This window comes from Drosophila simulans, chromosome X, assembly GCF_016746395.2.
Source record: "Drosophila simulans strain w501 chromosome X, Prin_Dsim_3.1, whole genome shotgun sequence".
Classification (NCBI taxonomy): Eukaryota; Metazoa; Arthropoda; class Insecta; order Diptera; family Drosophilidae; genus Drosophila; species Drosophila simulans.
Window position 1 is genome coordinate 9,067,206 of NC_052525.2, and position 15,755 is coordinate 9,082,960.

A 15,755-nucleotide genomic window follows, 5' to 3' on the forward strand; every position below is an offset into this window, starting at 1 on the left:
ACGTGCAACGTGCTCGATGCTGGCAGCGAACGCGGCTCGAGTTGCAAGCCCCTTCAACAGGTTGCTAGGGTGCTGCTCTAGGAAAATAATGGAAGCTCTTACAAGTCTTACGAGAAAATTAATCCAATACTCGGCTAAAAATAAACGCACTTGTTCTCAAGTACAAGCTTGCACACATATGAAACGGAACCTAAGTAAATCCCATTGTTTAGTTTTAGAAACGAGCAGGAGAATTTTGTAGAAGTTCTTGAATATTTACCTAAAAGAATTCGAGTGCACCCAAACTATTCGAACAGGCCCTTCTTCCGCGAAAAATCGCTGTAATTGCCGGCAAGTCAGTCAGCAAATGAACAGCTGTTTCGGCTGCTAAAAACTTTTCCTCGATCGCCTGCTGGCGTTCCGCATTCTTGGAAGGGGGAATTGGACAATTTGAGTTTTTTCGAATGGGAAAAGCTGTTTCGCCTATCAGGTGGCCAAGTAGAAAGATATATACATTTCCAATCCAGTCCAATCCACTGCGGAGACATCACCGAACGCTACGAGCTATAGGGAAATTCTCTATTGCGTCTTAATGGATTCGAAAACATTCTCGTTCAGACATATTTCGCAGCGAAAGGTGATAGGGCCAAGAAAAACAATTGGCAGAAACCGAAATGCGATGCAAACTTTTCATGCACAAAACCAAAGCGTGCAGTTCTTATATTTATTTAGGCACAGATTCTCGCGCGTTTTAAGACCAGGGTCATTGGGGAAAGCGTGACCCGCCCGAAAATAATCAAAATAAATTTATTAACCATCCAAAGTTTAACCAGCCGTTGAGCATGTTCTCGAGTGGCAGTGCGCCAAGGTCGCACACTTGATCGCAATTTAGCTCGATTTGTCTGCTAATAAATGACTGGCTTACACAAATTATATGCGTAGTTATTAACATAAGGCAATGCATCATTTTGGCAAGTATTTTTAAATATTATAACAAAAATACTAATCAATGCTTTTATTTCAAGAAATTCCCAACCAAGCATAAAATAAAACAGTTCCTAAGTTATTTATTGAACAATCAGAAATTACGTGTATATTAACTATACTTACTAATCGTGTAGTTGATCTCGAAATTGGTTTAACTATTGTTCCGGATATGTAACTGGATGCAACGGATATGATATAAGGTAAATTATTTGGGTGAGCCCAAGTGCATGTGAGTAATTGGAAAAGTTTGACAGGTTAACACGACACAAAAGTTGGTTAACTGATGTTATAGTTTTTCAACCAGCAATTTTTCACGTAACCCAGGGGAAAGGGTCTATGAACGTAAAAAAAACCTTTATTTAGCACAAAAAAAACGGAAATCCGTTTAAAACGAAAGCTTAAACGACCAAACAGCTTTTAGCCAGCATTTTACTCTAGTTTATTGGTTTAAGCCAAAATAAACCTATAATATCGACTTTTACCACTTCGAAAAGCTAACTCTTTAAAGCTTTAAGCTTTTTCAGAAAGCAATGTAACTGTGAATTGGGTAAGTGGCCGTTAAAAGCTGTTATATTTTCTTTGAAAAGTTCTGTTAAGCCAAAAGAGCTTTTCCGAAAAATGTTACACCAATGTTAATGTAAGGAAATCGTTTTCTTTATTTAATCTTTGTATTCTTAAGTCTACTGTAAGTAATCGTTTTAATTAGTAATTTTAATTTCTGTTGTGGATTCCATTCCGCGTCTCCTGCGTTTTTGCTTTCTTACTTTTCTTTTTTTTTTGTTTCCTTTGCTTTAGTTTAGTAATAATATTCATTATAAGATACGAGTAATCTCAAACACAATAGAGACAGTTACAGAGCGACACACACATTTTAATTATATTATTATTGCTAAGACACAAGAAATAACGATTTTGAAATAAATGCTAACAAAAAAATTAGAAAGAGTGCCAGCCCGGTAATTTTTTTTTTTCATTTGTTGTTTTATTTTTGCCTTTCCAAAATTTCTTTCTTTTTTTGGTTTGTTTATTTTGAATATAAGGATTGTTGTTCACGATTATTTATTTGGCGGGTACAATAGATTTACAAATGGATTTTTATGAGATTCTGGAAAACCTTTTGCTTAATAATTTCCCTCGAACTTCTGTAATGGCTGACACAACTTTTCTTACATTTATCTACGATTTTTGGCAAACATAATGGCGAACTACGAGTACGACTAGTATTTTATTCATCTCAGCTTCACCTACAAATTATATGTATAGAATATAATCTGCAATATATAGGTATATCTGTATATATTTCATTAAGTATATTTAATATTTAAAACTCTTTGTAACATTTAATAAAGTTAAACATTGATTGCTCTTGCGTTGTGACAATAAGTTACTATATAATCATATAATTAATCTGTCAGTATGTATACATATAGCTCATTTCTATAAATATATCTTTTACATCCTTGCTTTTTCATCATTATTTTTGCCAGCATCGGCCAAATTCTCCATCATCTCGTGTTGATTATCCTTGACTATGTTTAATAATAAAAAAATTCTCTAGTTTTGTTTTACACACGTCTTTTGTATTTTTCCTTCGTCGTCCAGCGACATTTTCTCAGGTCAAATTAGAGGAAAAGGGAAATTTTTGTTAGGGGTCTCCTTAATTCTCCCCCTAAAGCATATTGAATATTGGGGAATTTCCTTCATTTTCCTGGAGTGCTAAGAAGGCGCAAACTCGTTTCCGGTTCGAACAGAGGAACACAGAGAGTAAATTAAATATTCGAGTATTTTGTTATGTACATTCTAAATATATTTATGACGAGGATGTATTATCCTATGTTTATGTGTACACTCTATGAGAAACAACAACATCGAGACTTATATAAAAGAAAACTCCAACGACTTGAGAGTGCGGCGACCTCTTCAATTCATATTTCCATTCTTAATCAAGGGTGCCAAAATAATGCCTTAATCTTTTGTAAATATAAAACTAAATTAATTACATTTTTCCTATAATGTTTAGAGAAGAAAATAAAACAAATGAGGAAATATTAGCAAATTAAAAATCCAATTATTTGTTTACTAAATATAAGAAGAAACGAGTACTGTTTGCAAAATATGAATGAATACTTTTGGGAATGCTTTCAGATGATTTCTAACCGATACAGATTTTCCAAATATTCGATTTCATCGAATTTCACTACGTTACCCCACACAAAGCCAAAATAAAATTGAAGAAATCCTCAAATTCTCAAGTTGTTCGTCATGTGTGTAGTATTATTATTAATTGGGGCTTCGGATTTCGGGTCTGGCTACTCGAACTAAAGGCTGGCTGACCTGCTGGGCTGGGCAAGCAGCCGGCCCAGTTCAAAAATAGTTGAATTTCCACTTCGTTTTATTGCTGGTTTGGCGATAAATCGTTTTGCTCTTAGCCTAGGTATCATTTTCATTGTTATATTTTTCACTTTTCCACTAAAGTTTTAATGTTGAATTTTTGCTTGTTTTTTTTTTTTTTTTTGTTTTTAGGTACATGGTATATTTGTAAACTCTCTTCAATTTTGATTGCACTGGTTGATTGAAGCAATCAGGGTTAAATGGTAACTGGTAAATGGAAAAACGAGCTAGTTCGAAAAGCACCTGAGGATTTCCACTTTCTAATTGCATTGGATTCTGTTCTATAGGTAAATAGTCTGTGGGATTGTATATTAGTTAGTTTTTTATTTTGGTGGTTTTCTTTCATGCGGTGGTTCACGAATCTACACAACATCCAAAAAAAATGAGGAGTAACTAGGTACTAAGTAAATAGCTATTTTTAAGTCGCTCTTTTTCCACCTTTTTTTTCGTTCTCGCTAGTTATTCACTAATATATCAATTCCTGAATATACAATATATAGATTTAATTTCATGTGTTTTTATTTTGTATTTTATAAACCGATTACATTGAGTTGCGTGTTCACTTGAAATCGATTTATAATGGAACCTGTGGAGAAAAAGTAGATTTTAATATCTTAGGTGATTATTATTATTATTATTAGGCTTTTTATTTAGGAAAAAATATTAAAAATGTGTAAACTCATAATTGCAAATCGAAAGTGATAAGTGTTTCAATTCATCATTTAAATTATAGAATCTAAAATCTGTGCACCCAGTTAATTGCAGATATAAATCGTTAACGGGCAGCTTTCAGAAACTGTGCTCACTCTGCTAAAGGACACTCGGTAATTTCAGACCATTAATTTTGCCCTACATGATTATGATCATGGTGCTTAGCGAGGACCAACTGATGTTTGTTTGCCCCGCACATTTTGCAAACCAAATGGCCGCCGGCAGTCAGCTTAACGTCGTTCCGTTGGCAATGGCAATTGCATTTTGATTTTCTATAATTAGTTTGCCGGGGCGCCCGCCAAGTGGCCCGGATGGGAATGCAAACTAACACGCGTTTCAATTAAACGATGCCCACATTAAATTAGCCTTATTGAGCGGACTGGGGTGTGGGCGTGGCCATGGAGGTGGTCCGGGGCTTGGACAGGCCATTAAAAACACGAGGAAGATGATCCTTGCTCCATGGCATTGGCATTGCCATTGTCATTGGTGCAGTTGTTGCTGCGTGCGGAACATTACTCATACGCCACGTTGGCCGCATCAGAAAGATGCTGGGTTCAGGGTTATGCGGCAATAGCCTTGACGCGTCCTTGGCCCCCATTTCACTCCACCCACCCCTTTTCACTTTAGTGTCCTTGGGCCAAAGCTGCATTTCATTATGTGCGTGTGTGTGTGTTTTTTATGTTTAGCTGCCCGGCAGTGGGATTATTAAAAATGCACACAGCCCATTGACAAATGTCAAAAATAAAATGTTACAAATACGACAAAAACGAAAAATGTAAACATAAAAACTGAGCGAAACTATAATTTTAGCACAACTTAGGTTTCACTCGAGCACTTCGTACGTCTGCAAATAAAGGACCCCGTTTTCACAAGGGTTTTGAATAATTTGTGCCGCAAATTATGGAAAATTTCGGTAAAAACTTATGCAACTGAAAAAAGGTACACAAAATCAAGCAATAGTGCTAAAAATAATGTGAAATTAAAGTGAATCGAGATAAAATTCTGGCAAATACCACTTACTTTTTGGGTAAGTGTTCTGTTTTCTGACCACTTGGGAATTATAATAATTTCGAGGAAGGGTTTCGAGTGTTGCGCTATTCTTGCTTGCCTTGTCCTTCGTCCTTAACACTCCAATTAAATATTATTTGCAATTATCCTTGCATGGGGGATGTGTCCATTTTTAAGTCGTAATTGTGGGCGATGTGTGTTCGGGGAGCGGGCGACAGTTGTGGGCGTGGCACATGGCACATGGCACAGGTGTTAACCAAAATTGCTGGCAATCAAAATGGTCACGGTGTTTTTTCTCAGTTGCTTTTCACCGCCTGTTTGGTTCTCTTTCACGTTCGTTTTGCTTTGTTTGTCCGCCTTGTCTCGTTTTCCACCCATTCTTTTCATCTTAAATTGGTCTTGCCATCTCGTTCTTTGTTTAACTGCAGTTTTTCATTTTCGAAGTTTTATATTTTCCTGTTTTTTTCTGTGTGTGTTTCTTTTTTTTATTTTCAGTTTCCACCTACCATTCTTTGCCATTTTCCATGCGATTCTTTTATTATTTTTTGTTTCGTGCGGTTTTTGTGGTTTGTTTGTTTGCTTTATGCGGCAGCCGCGAAAAGCAATTTCCCGGTGGAAAATCGGAGGGGGGCAGAGTGTGAGGGTTTTTTTTTCTGTGTTGGGGGGAAAGCACGAAATGTTAATAAAGGTCCAGTTGCAGTTCGAGTTGGCGGAGTTTCCAGGCATTTGGTTGTTTGTATTGCCCAGTGTCCAACCCAATTCATCCGTTCATCTGTCGAAGAAATCCCATCCAGCCATCCATTCATCCATCCATCCTTCTCCACATTCGTCCATGCATCCATTTTTCGTCCTTTCCGCCCCCAGCTACCCTGCGTGACCTTCAGCCGCTTATGTCTGCACAGGCACATTGCTATCGGCCTCCTGCAGGACGGGCGCTGTCCAGACGCCGCTTCCGCTTCGCGTCTTCCTCTGCTGGACGATACCGTCCATGATGTCCAACTGCAAGTTGTGCACGCTGCCGCGGTGATCGGTCAACGGCGGTCCGGCGATGACGCTGCCACGGCGACTGCCACTGCAATAAAAAAGAAGTGGCTATTAAATGAATTCTAAAAAATCATTTAAAATAATTATTTTATATTTATTAAAATCTTTTATATATGCTTTCACCTGTTCTTTTCCCTGTGTATTTTTTATTTATATCTTTGCTGGTCTAATCCTAATTTATCTTTTTGTTGAGGTGTCTAGATATGGCAGAAAGCGTAACAATTTGGCATTTTAGCTGAGGCTGTTACAGTTTTTATTTTACTGCCGTGGCTATTTCCACATTCACATTCATGTGAACCGATAGTAAGTGGTTGATGGGTCTGCGGTTATCACTTTAGCATAAATTATACGCCCCGTTGGCGCTCCTCCCAGCCTCATAGCCTGCACACGCACCACTCCCACAGCCGCCAACTTGGGATCGTAAAGTGCGTTGGTCGTTTAATGGACACGCGACACGGGGGAAAATCGTGGCAGGAGGAGGGGTTGGGAGTTTGGCTAGCCGAGATGGGTGGAATGCAATTTAAATGGCCACCACACAACTTGGACAAAGTCAGGGGCAAAAGCAATGTGAGTGTGGTCACTAGATTTTGTGCCAGCCAAGTCGGATACAAGTTGCTCTATGTTTTAAGAAAAAGAGGGGAAATTAAACCTTAAAATCGTTAATGAATTGTTTAAATAAAAAAACCCAATTAATCAATGTATTATGTGTTAGCTTAAAGCAATAATTAATAGTTATAATAATAATTAGTAAACTTTTACTGCATAGCTTATCAACCATAAATCGCTTGAGGATGATGCCCCACAAAGTATGCTACAAACTTTTCGAAATGCCTAGGATTTTATTGCGTCTACCGCATTGATAGCTATACTCATTATTTTGCCTCATCGTACGGCAATGACCGGTCGCCGTTTATGACAATCTCATTATGCCCTTTGGCTATTCCACGCCCTGGCCACGCCCACTTCCTGCAACGCGCCCCCGTCGCCCATTAGGGTATCAAAATGTTGCTGTCACAGCAGAAAAGCTCGAAAACAGCCGGCGGCGCAATTCAATTAGGCCCGGTACATAGAGTCGCAGATAGCAAAAGGGCAAGAGCTATCCAGAAGTGCACAGAGAGAAAAATCATTAATTTATGTTTAAAATAAGACTGAGACTCAAACTTTAAATCATTATTTTCAAGCTAAGATAAATTGTATTAATATGGTTTCTAGTTATCTATTTCTACTTGAATCAATTTTCCTTCTGACACTCCCACTTGGTTATACTTTTCTTCAGTGTACTGATTACCAAAGGTCCTGCGGTTGCGTGTCCTGCTGTGCGAAACCCCCGCACTTCCGCTGGCCAATGGTTAATAGCTAATGGCGAATCGTTCTTACCTGAAGGATACGCCGGAAATGGACTCGCGGCGATTGCGTCCGAAGAGCGTTGGCGGCACCGCCGATATGGTGACCACCGAGTGCCTGCGTCCGCCGGCCGTGGGATTGGCCTTCTGCGAGAGCGTGGCCAGGAACTCGACCTCCTTGGGACTGAGCCCGCCAGTCTCGCCGCCCACCTCCGACAATCGACGCACCTGGCTGGCGGTGATGCCCTCGGTAATTTGAAGCGAGGGCAGCGAATGCTTGCGCCGCTGCTGCATATCGGGAAAGGGGCAGAGCAGGTAGGGATTCACCGGCGAGTCCGGTTCGGAGTCATCGCTGTTGGAGCGGCGTGTGCCGGCCGCAGTGGGATCACAGCCACCGGCGGCACCCTCCAAGTCATCGCCATCCTCGGCGGTGTGCGATTCCTCCACCACGATCAGCGGCTCCTGGGTGCTCAAGTTGAAGACGGGCGTGAACGAGGAGCGACGCATTTTGGCTGCTTGAATTTCTTGCGTTTTACTCTGCAATTGACGAGAATGGAATAAATATTATTTGACTATTGACACTGAAATTGACATTGACATGGTTTTCACAGTTTTCAATGAAGTTCCCTTTTGCATTGCCTACTCGATTGTTTTTGTGAGTGCAGCTTAAAAAGCAGAGAAGTGCTGTTGACATTTTGCGGTCACTGTGCACAGGCGGCAACTTTCCAACAATCAAATTCGGTTAGCAAAAATTTAAATCAACTGCAAAAGTTTGCCACAGCTGAGCTTGATTTTTGCGGCGCCAACTTTTGTTTACTTTGATTGTTGAATTGTCCACGAAGGCGTTGGGTAAATTCGATTCGATGCTGTTGGTGGTAAATGTGGCATGGAAATGGGGCCTAAAGACATAAAGAATGGCAAATAATGAAAACATTGAAAGTGTCAGATGAACACCAAATCAATTTGTCACTCCATAAAGCTGAACTGGATTATTGAAATATTCATGGGTCGGTCAGTAGCTATGAATTGTGGCTTTGCATATGAATACTTGTATTAAAATATTAAGCGAGACATGCTGGATGATCGGTTTATATCAGCATCAGCTTTTGTTCGCCTTTCCCTGAATATAATCTCTTTTGGTGTTTCGCTTTTAATTAAATAAATACAAGCACCAACAAACGTTTTCAAATTGATTAATCTGTGCGCGACATGGGGGTGTAATGTTTAAATAATTGCTATCTATTCAATTGAAATGTGTTAACGCTCTATTTTTTTTTCAACCGGAAACCTGTAGCGAATTAGTCACAAAACATTCATATAAATATAAATTGAGTTTGAATAGATTTGGAGCAGTGAAAACAACCAACAATGGGCAGAAAATTGCGAATTCTGCCAATACTCATACTTGTGATGTGCTGCGATTCCATAATGGGTGGCCTCATCCGAAGTAAAGTGAGCATGCTTCACTAGTTCAATTTGAAAATAGAACATTTATCGCAAATAAATATATTAAAAATAGCAAACGTGGACATATCGAATCATATCGACCAGATTCGCGACCAACAATGAATCGGTGGCCGGTGGTGAAACGCATCTGGATCGCGAAGGTCGCGGCGAATACACGATGAGTGGTTACTTGTACTTCAACGTGGACGTTCCCAAGGATCTTGAGGGCGAGGTTAATATCTATCGCAGCAACGACGGTGGCGCCACCTATAAGCTCGAACCCTATTCGGTACCGCGTACAGGAGTCTACCAAACGATGAACACCTTCTACAAGGACATGATCATGCCATCCGCGGCCAATTGTTCCAATTTTCCTCAATTCAAGGACAAACTCGAACTGATTGCAGCTCAGAAATTTACGTACAACAAGTGTGTTTTGAGCGCCGATGGATTTCCCACTTATCTGCCCGATGGCATTTACAAATTCGAAATGAAATCCTTCGGATTGATTGAGCTCTTTTTTGAGGCACTCGTCGAAGTGACGCAGAAAACCTTCTGAGCTGCAATGCAATTAGCTAAAATCGACAGCATCGATTTTAGTCTTGGTTAATGCATCATAATCCGCATTATCACTTACGTATTTTCTGTTATTTTATAAACTGTAAAGGCGTATCAAGCAATTAAGATAAACTATTTACTCTGCCGCATAAATGGTATTGGAAAAAGCCTATTAAAATAAGCCGATAAAAGTGGTTTAACATTAATGGACACCGTGACATTGCCGCAAATACCCCGACCCCACTAAGAATCTGCAATTTTGTGGCACAATAGGCACTTGACAGTACAGTCCCTATTGGTAATTAAAGTACACTGTATCAAGCAAACAAATTTCAATAAAAAAAATGCGACATTGTTACCTTGTATTTTTACCGCAAATCCGAGAACCAATACTCGTACATTGTTCAACTTTATTCCCTCGTTTGCGCTTTAATTAGCCTTTGTGCATTATAATTGCGTTGCAGTGCCGCCAAGCGTACCGGAAATTGCGGGGGCGTCAGGACAAAGCGAATATATATCCCCCCGGGGGGGCGTGGCCAGTGGGCGGAGCAAATCCCACAGCGAAACGAAATTAAAAAAAAAAATACAGTTGCCAAAACGAAAATGTCTCAATTAATTGAATTGAATTCATAATGGAGGCTGTGAGGGAGCGCAGAAACAATCATACAAAATGTATATATAAGCAAAACCCTTTCTAGGTCGCAAAACAATGGATGCCAACCAAAAACGAAACGAAACAAAAAAAAAAAAATGAAAAGGAATAAATACCTTTCGGCTTCGGGACATTGCGCATACGCCACGTGGCCCAAAAGCCGATGCGCAATGTGCCGAAAATGTAAATGAAATTGTTATTAAGCATTAGGACCATCAGCATCACAAAAGGGAAAGGAATCCGATTCGTGTGTAGGCAACAAGACGCCGGCTTAATTCGAGGACTCAAGGACCAGGGATGAGTCCTTGAGCGATCCTGACAAGTCGACTTGTTTGGAAGTTAAAAAATTGCCTGATTTCCTTATCGCAGGATTTATGGTGGTGACATTTCTTTAAAGCTCTGCTTATTTATCAAGCTAAACAGGGCAAAAAGTAATGACTTGGGAATCGAATGTATACAAAGAATTAAGAAAAATATGTAAAATTTAAACATAACTTCAAAATATAATTGAATTTAATTTTCACAACTATAACTTTCTATATATATTTTAAGCTGCTTTCGAGAAAGACCTTTAGCATCTTCGTCCCTGTGATTCGGCTGACTTCACTGGCGCCAAAGAGCTGCCAATTGCCGGAAAAACAAGGAAAATAGGAAAACACCCCGGCACGTGTGAGTCTCACTTTGGCCAATGCCAAAAATGCCAATAATGAGCGTCTATTAATAGCGAAGAGCGACGACGATTTGCAGCGATGTGATTCGATTCGATTTCGATTGCGAATTGAGTTCTGGCATAACCTTTGACCCAGCTTCACTGCTAAACAGCAAGTAATTAGCAAAAGAGCCAACTCACACACACGTACGCCTTTAAGCCTGATAAACAACGCAAATAAACGAACACACACACACGGACAATAAATACAAAAAAAAAAAAAAAGAAAACCGAAAGATAGCCTCATTTAAATTTCTCTTTTTGGCGCGCTCGCAATGAAAATGAAAATTGACAGCCATCGCTCAGTGCGTCTCTCTCTAGCGCAATACAGGCGTCTCTCTCTTTCGAGCAGAGCAACGGATATAGGTTGTTAGGGGTTAAGTCAGAGGCTGCCAAAAAATTCAAATCGCTTTTTATTTCGCCCCTGCTAAGTACTCATCGTGTGAGCTGACAGATAGACCCACGAGCGACTGATGAAAATCGGAAGGGGGTAAAGAAAATGCGAGTGGGGAAAAGTCGGTGGAAATGGGTGAAAAGTTCTGCTGACTACGGCAACTACAATGGCGCGCAAGGCGAGGCAATCGAGTGGCTCAATTATGATATATACCACCCCGATTTGTAGTCCCTTTTCGAATTGATTTGAGGCAGCAAGGTCACAGCATCGGTTTTTGGAGGGGCGGCTTGTTCGGGAACTTTAATGCGATTAGGAAAGTTAGGGGCTGGCATTCCATTACTGCTCTGAAAAAGCACTAATTAAGGGAATGAGAAAAGCCAACCGGCTTATGCATAATTAAATATTATCCCATGCATTGTGATTATGTTGATGGTTAGTTACGCAAGGGCATTTGTTATTGAAAAATGTTCTTAAACAACTATTATATATGTATTAAAATAGTGATTTCAATATAAATAAATGCTGTCATCTAGTTTTGTTAAATCATATATTTTGTAGTATAATTAATAATAAACTGCAGTATTTACACTTTGAGGCAACAAAAAACAACAAGGGAGTGAAGTAAACTGATTTGATTGGTTTACTCCGAGCATCGCCCTCCCTCAGGGCCACACAAAAAAGATTTTAAATAACGGATTTATTATGTATTTAAATAACATTAAAAATACTCACAAAGCACAACAAGCTGAGGATTCGATAAAAACAAAAAAAAAAAAGCGGAATACAAAGACCAATTCCAATGCGAATTCCCCGCGAGGCACCCGACATTTTTGCGTGGCGTGTGTTCGATTCGGGTTTTCGGCTTTATTTTTTGGGTGCCGGAGTGGGAGGAAGTACTATGGGGAGCAGTAGTCAGTTTGAGTAGCACTCAAACATTTAAATTTGATTTATCGACGAAAAGCGGCAGCTAACAGCCGCCCGCTGAAAACGCAATCAACTTCAAAATGGTTTAATTAGAACAGAACAGTATCGAACAAAACCTAAATCGTGACCCTTGAATGCGAAACAGAAATTTTAGGTGATACGGACAATCGGAAACGAACAGAAATCAGACCACAATACGTACTTTTTACACTTCCAAAAAAATGTACCCAAATGATAATTGGCTAATTAGAGAATTAGCCAATTAACGAAGAGAATTTTTAATCATAACTTGTCCAAAAATTGTCATAGATGCGAAAGAATAGCAGTTTTATAACCATGCTAATAATTTCTATCACTTTTTAATGGATTTGGGAAAATTAATTTTTTGGTAAATTTTCGCATTTTTTGTAAGGGGTAACATCATAAAAATTTGCAAAAAAAGGCGAAAAAATAGAATTTGCGTTTTTAAATACAGTTTAATTGGAAATTTAATTACGAGCTCAATGAGGTATAACATTTCATATTCAGGCGAATATTTTTAAAGTTGTGGCCAAAAAACTGATTATTTGATGGCCGAAATTCAGAAACGCGGCTTTTGCCAAAAAATTGATATTTAAAAACGGAATTTTCGTCATAACTTCGCTGAAAATTGTCATATAGACGAAAGAATAACTGTTTTGAGCAGCTAATTACCATTGCTAACTATCCTTATCACTTTTTGAAGAATTTAGAAAAATTTATTTTTGGGTAAATTTTTGCATTTTTTGCAGGGGTAACATCATCAAAATTTGCAAAAAATGGCGAAAAAATAGAATTTGTATTTTTGAACACAGTTTGATTGGAAATTTAATTACGAGCTCAATGAGGTATGATATTCTGTATTCAGGCAATTATTTTTAAAGTTATGGCCAAAATACTGATTATTTGATGGCAGAAATTCGTAAAAACGGATTTTGCCAAAAACTTGATATTTGCAAACGGAATTTTCGTCATAACTTCTCTGAAAATTGTAAATTCTGTGACATTTGGCAGGTCTAGAAGACCACTTAAATTGACGGACTTAAGTGTTCTTTTCAAATATGATGTTAAAATTACAATGAACTTTAGGATATGACAACTTCAACAACTTAGTATCCACGCATGAGAGAATACTTTTAACATTTAGTAATTGTTTTGTATTAATTATGCCCAAAATGAGGCAACAAATGACTGCTATTCATTTATTCTCTTTCCAAAAAAATGTTCAAATGCTGGCAGCAATTATTATGCAAAATTAATTCACTAACAAAAACCGGCCAACAGGTTGTCTAAATATTAAATTGCATTTGTTGAGGCGTGCAGATATTGTCATTTAGGTTTGCATTCAAAATGTGTAATGCAGGCATTTGTTTGCCTTCTAAATACATAATAAATATTACATTGGCTAATTATTCCGGGTTAGTTGCTTTGATCAATGGCATGAGATAATTGTAGCTGTTAGCCAATGTAAACAGAAATCTAGATAAAAAAAAAAACAAAAACATTCATAGATACATTTGTATTTAATTTTAGCAAACCACAACGATAAATGGCCATTTTTACATTGATTAAGATAAATGGGCGAAAGTCTTTTGCTCCCGAAATAAATAAATGACCAAGTGTGTCAACGAGAAAAATGTTTAGCTACTGGCCATATTACAACAGTAAATCTAAATTGAATGACAAGGCTTGAGTTGAACGGTCAAGGGTCTAGAGGTCACCAAACCCGAATCACAGGTGCCATTAATTTATTTTCAATTTATGATGATGGACTTGTTGCGCTAGAATATTCTTGGAAGATGCAGATACGATCTTCTTTAAAGAATTCAAACAAAAATGTAAGAACTTCAAGTAAACACTAAAAAAAATAAAAGTTATATTTAGCATTTCAAAGAATTATAAACAATGATGCATTAATATTTTAATGAATACTAGTGAATACTATGTTTTTACATGCACTATTCAATCAATATTATTTTCGGGTTAGCTGATATTTTTCCAAGTGCTACTCTTCTTGGGAAATGATAAATTGAGCTCTTCAAATTTCATATCTTCATCTAACGCAGACCCAAAACAATTTGCTGACCTAACCAAGGGGATATGGATGGCGTTGGTTGGGAGTCGGGAAATTCCATGGCAGTGACATTGGACCTGCGTCAGGGCAAAGCGGAAGTGGCAACTCCATAAGGCGTTTTTCCCATTTTCCGCCCTTTGTCCTGCTAATAAATGACGGCGCAATGATTTTGCGTGATTGTCGGCACGTGATGGCGGTGCAAATGACTCCCAAAGTGTGTGGAAATCATAAATGCGGAATGAAAATTTCCAGTCAACGTCGAAAGCTTTTCCGTCATATTTTTATTTCGGGCCCAAAGATTTTCCTCGGCTGTGAATGAGGAGCAAATGTGCTCGTGTCGACTTTTATTGATTTCAAATGCAGGCGGCAGCAACAGGCAACAAAATGTCCAATGTTTTCCAAATATGAACTCCACTAAACGTATACGATAAGTGAAAACTGACACAGACATGTTAATACCCCGTAAATAATGTATACACATTCCCTAGCAAGTATAATTATATACTTGCTTACTTGAGCGTAATGCAAGTTTACATTAAAATATCAAGACTGATTTTATCTAACTAATTTCATAATTCGTGTAGTAACCATTTCAGATGCGAGGTATGTAAATGTTTACACATTTACTCATTTTGTGTATAATACCCAGAAATTGAATCACTCCGAGCTGCCGACATCAATTTGATACCCATCAGCACGGGAGAATTTTGCAGCATTAGGGGCACGGACCCTGGCTCCCAACCGGAAGTGCAGGACTTTAAAAGGGTCAAAATGGGTTCCCGGGCACTTCCGGTGGCAGCGGAGGGCAAGAGAAGTGAAGCTCAGTGGCTTTCGGGCGGCCATGATTGAACCGCACCCAACCGAATGACAAAGTCGACGGGTCGGGACTGAGTATTTAATCACGGATTAGTCGGAAAGTTTTTGTGCCTCCGCAGGACTCTTGTAATGAGTTCTGAGCCCAGGACTCTCGAGGCTTTACAACGAACTTGACAGGAGGCGAGGACAACAAAACAAGTTTTTGAGTGCCGAAAGTTTTTCGTTTATCTCGAGCTCGTTTGCCCAATGCCAATGCCTGCAGTTGGTTTGCCGCCTTCAATTATTGCGCCAAAAATTGGAAAACTGCAGAGAGTGTCAGCATTCAGAATTTCTTTGTTTGATTTGCAACCCCCCAACTATTTCCCATCAATTTCAATTACCCTGTTGGCAAATGGAAATCTAATTGGGATTTTCTGTTGATGATTTACTTTCATGAACGAAATTACTGTGCGAAGTTTCATGTAAAGTAGTGTAAAAAACATTCTATTGTATAATTTAAAACAGCCTGTTTGAATTTATCCTTTGGAGTATTAAAAGAATATCCCCTTTCATCTGGTTCATTATAATATAAATTATTTTCGACGAATATTACACGTATTGGATGAGCAGGTTCCTTTTAACTCATGCGTTATGCTTCTCGTTTTCATTTCCATTTCCATTTCGCTTTCCATTTCATTTCACTGGGCTTCGAGTTTTCCCTT

The 15,755-nt window shown here is 38.6% G+C and overlaps 2 protein-coding genes across 3 annotated transcripts in view; one reads left to right on the forward strand and one right to left on the reverse strand.

The window, feature by feature from the left end:
• Positions 1 to 3,883: 3,883 nt before the first annotated feature.
• LOC6725548 overlaps positions 3,884 to 15,755 on the reverse strand; it is a 53,355-nt gene continuing 41,483 nt past the window's right edge. The window contains exons 2-4 of one of the 2 annotated variants that reach the window (XM_016172805.3): positions 7,498 to 8,000; positions 5,089 to 6,148; positions 3,884 to 3,943 (exon numbers count right to left, since the gene is read on the reverse strand). In XM_016172805.3, coding sequence (XP_016038682.1) covers positions 5,965 to 6,148; positions 7,498 to 7,970 — 657 coding nt within the window. In that variant the 5' untranslated portion in view covers positions 7,971 to 8,000 and the 3' untranslated portion in view covers positions 3,884 to 3,943; positions 5,089 to 5,964. Of the gene's footprint in view, positions 5,031 to 5,088; positions 6,149 to 7,497; positions 8,001 to 15,755 lie in introns of both variants that reach the window. The other variant, XM_044923683.1, reaches the window with a different exon arrangement.
• LOC27209427 lies at positions 8,791 to 10,160 on the forward strand. Its single transcript, XM_016184862.3, has 2 exons — positions 8,791 to 8,915; positions 8,983 to 10,160. The coding sequence occupies exons 1-2, from the start codon at positions 8,832 to 8,834 to the stop codon at positions 9,466 to 9,468; spliced, it is 570 nt and encodes a 189-aa protein (XP_016038683.1). The 5' UTR covers positions 8,791 to 8,831; the 3' UTR covers positions 9,469 to 10,160.

What these genes read in the sequence shown, in the direction of transcription:
- LOC27209427 (XM_016184862.3), top strand. Translation starts at nt 8,832, where the DNA reads ATGGGCAGAAAATTGCGAATTCTGCCAATACTCATACTTGTGATGTGC. An exon ending in GTGGCCTCATCCGAAGTAAA is followed by an intron (nt 8,916 to 8,982) that starts GTGAGCATGCTT and finishes TATTAAAAATAG; the next exon opens with CAAACGTGGACATATCGAAT.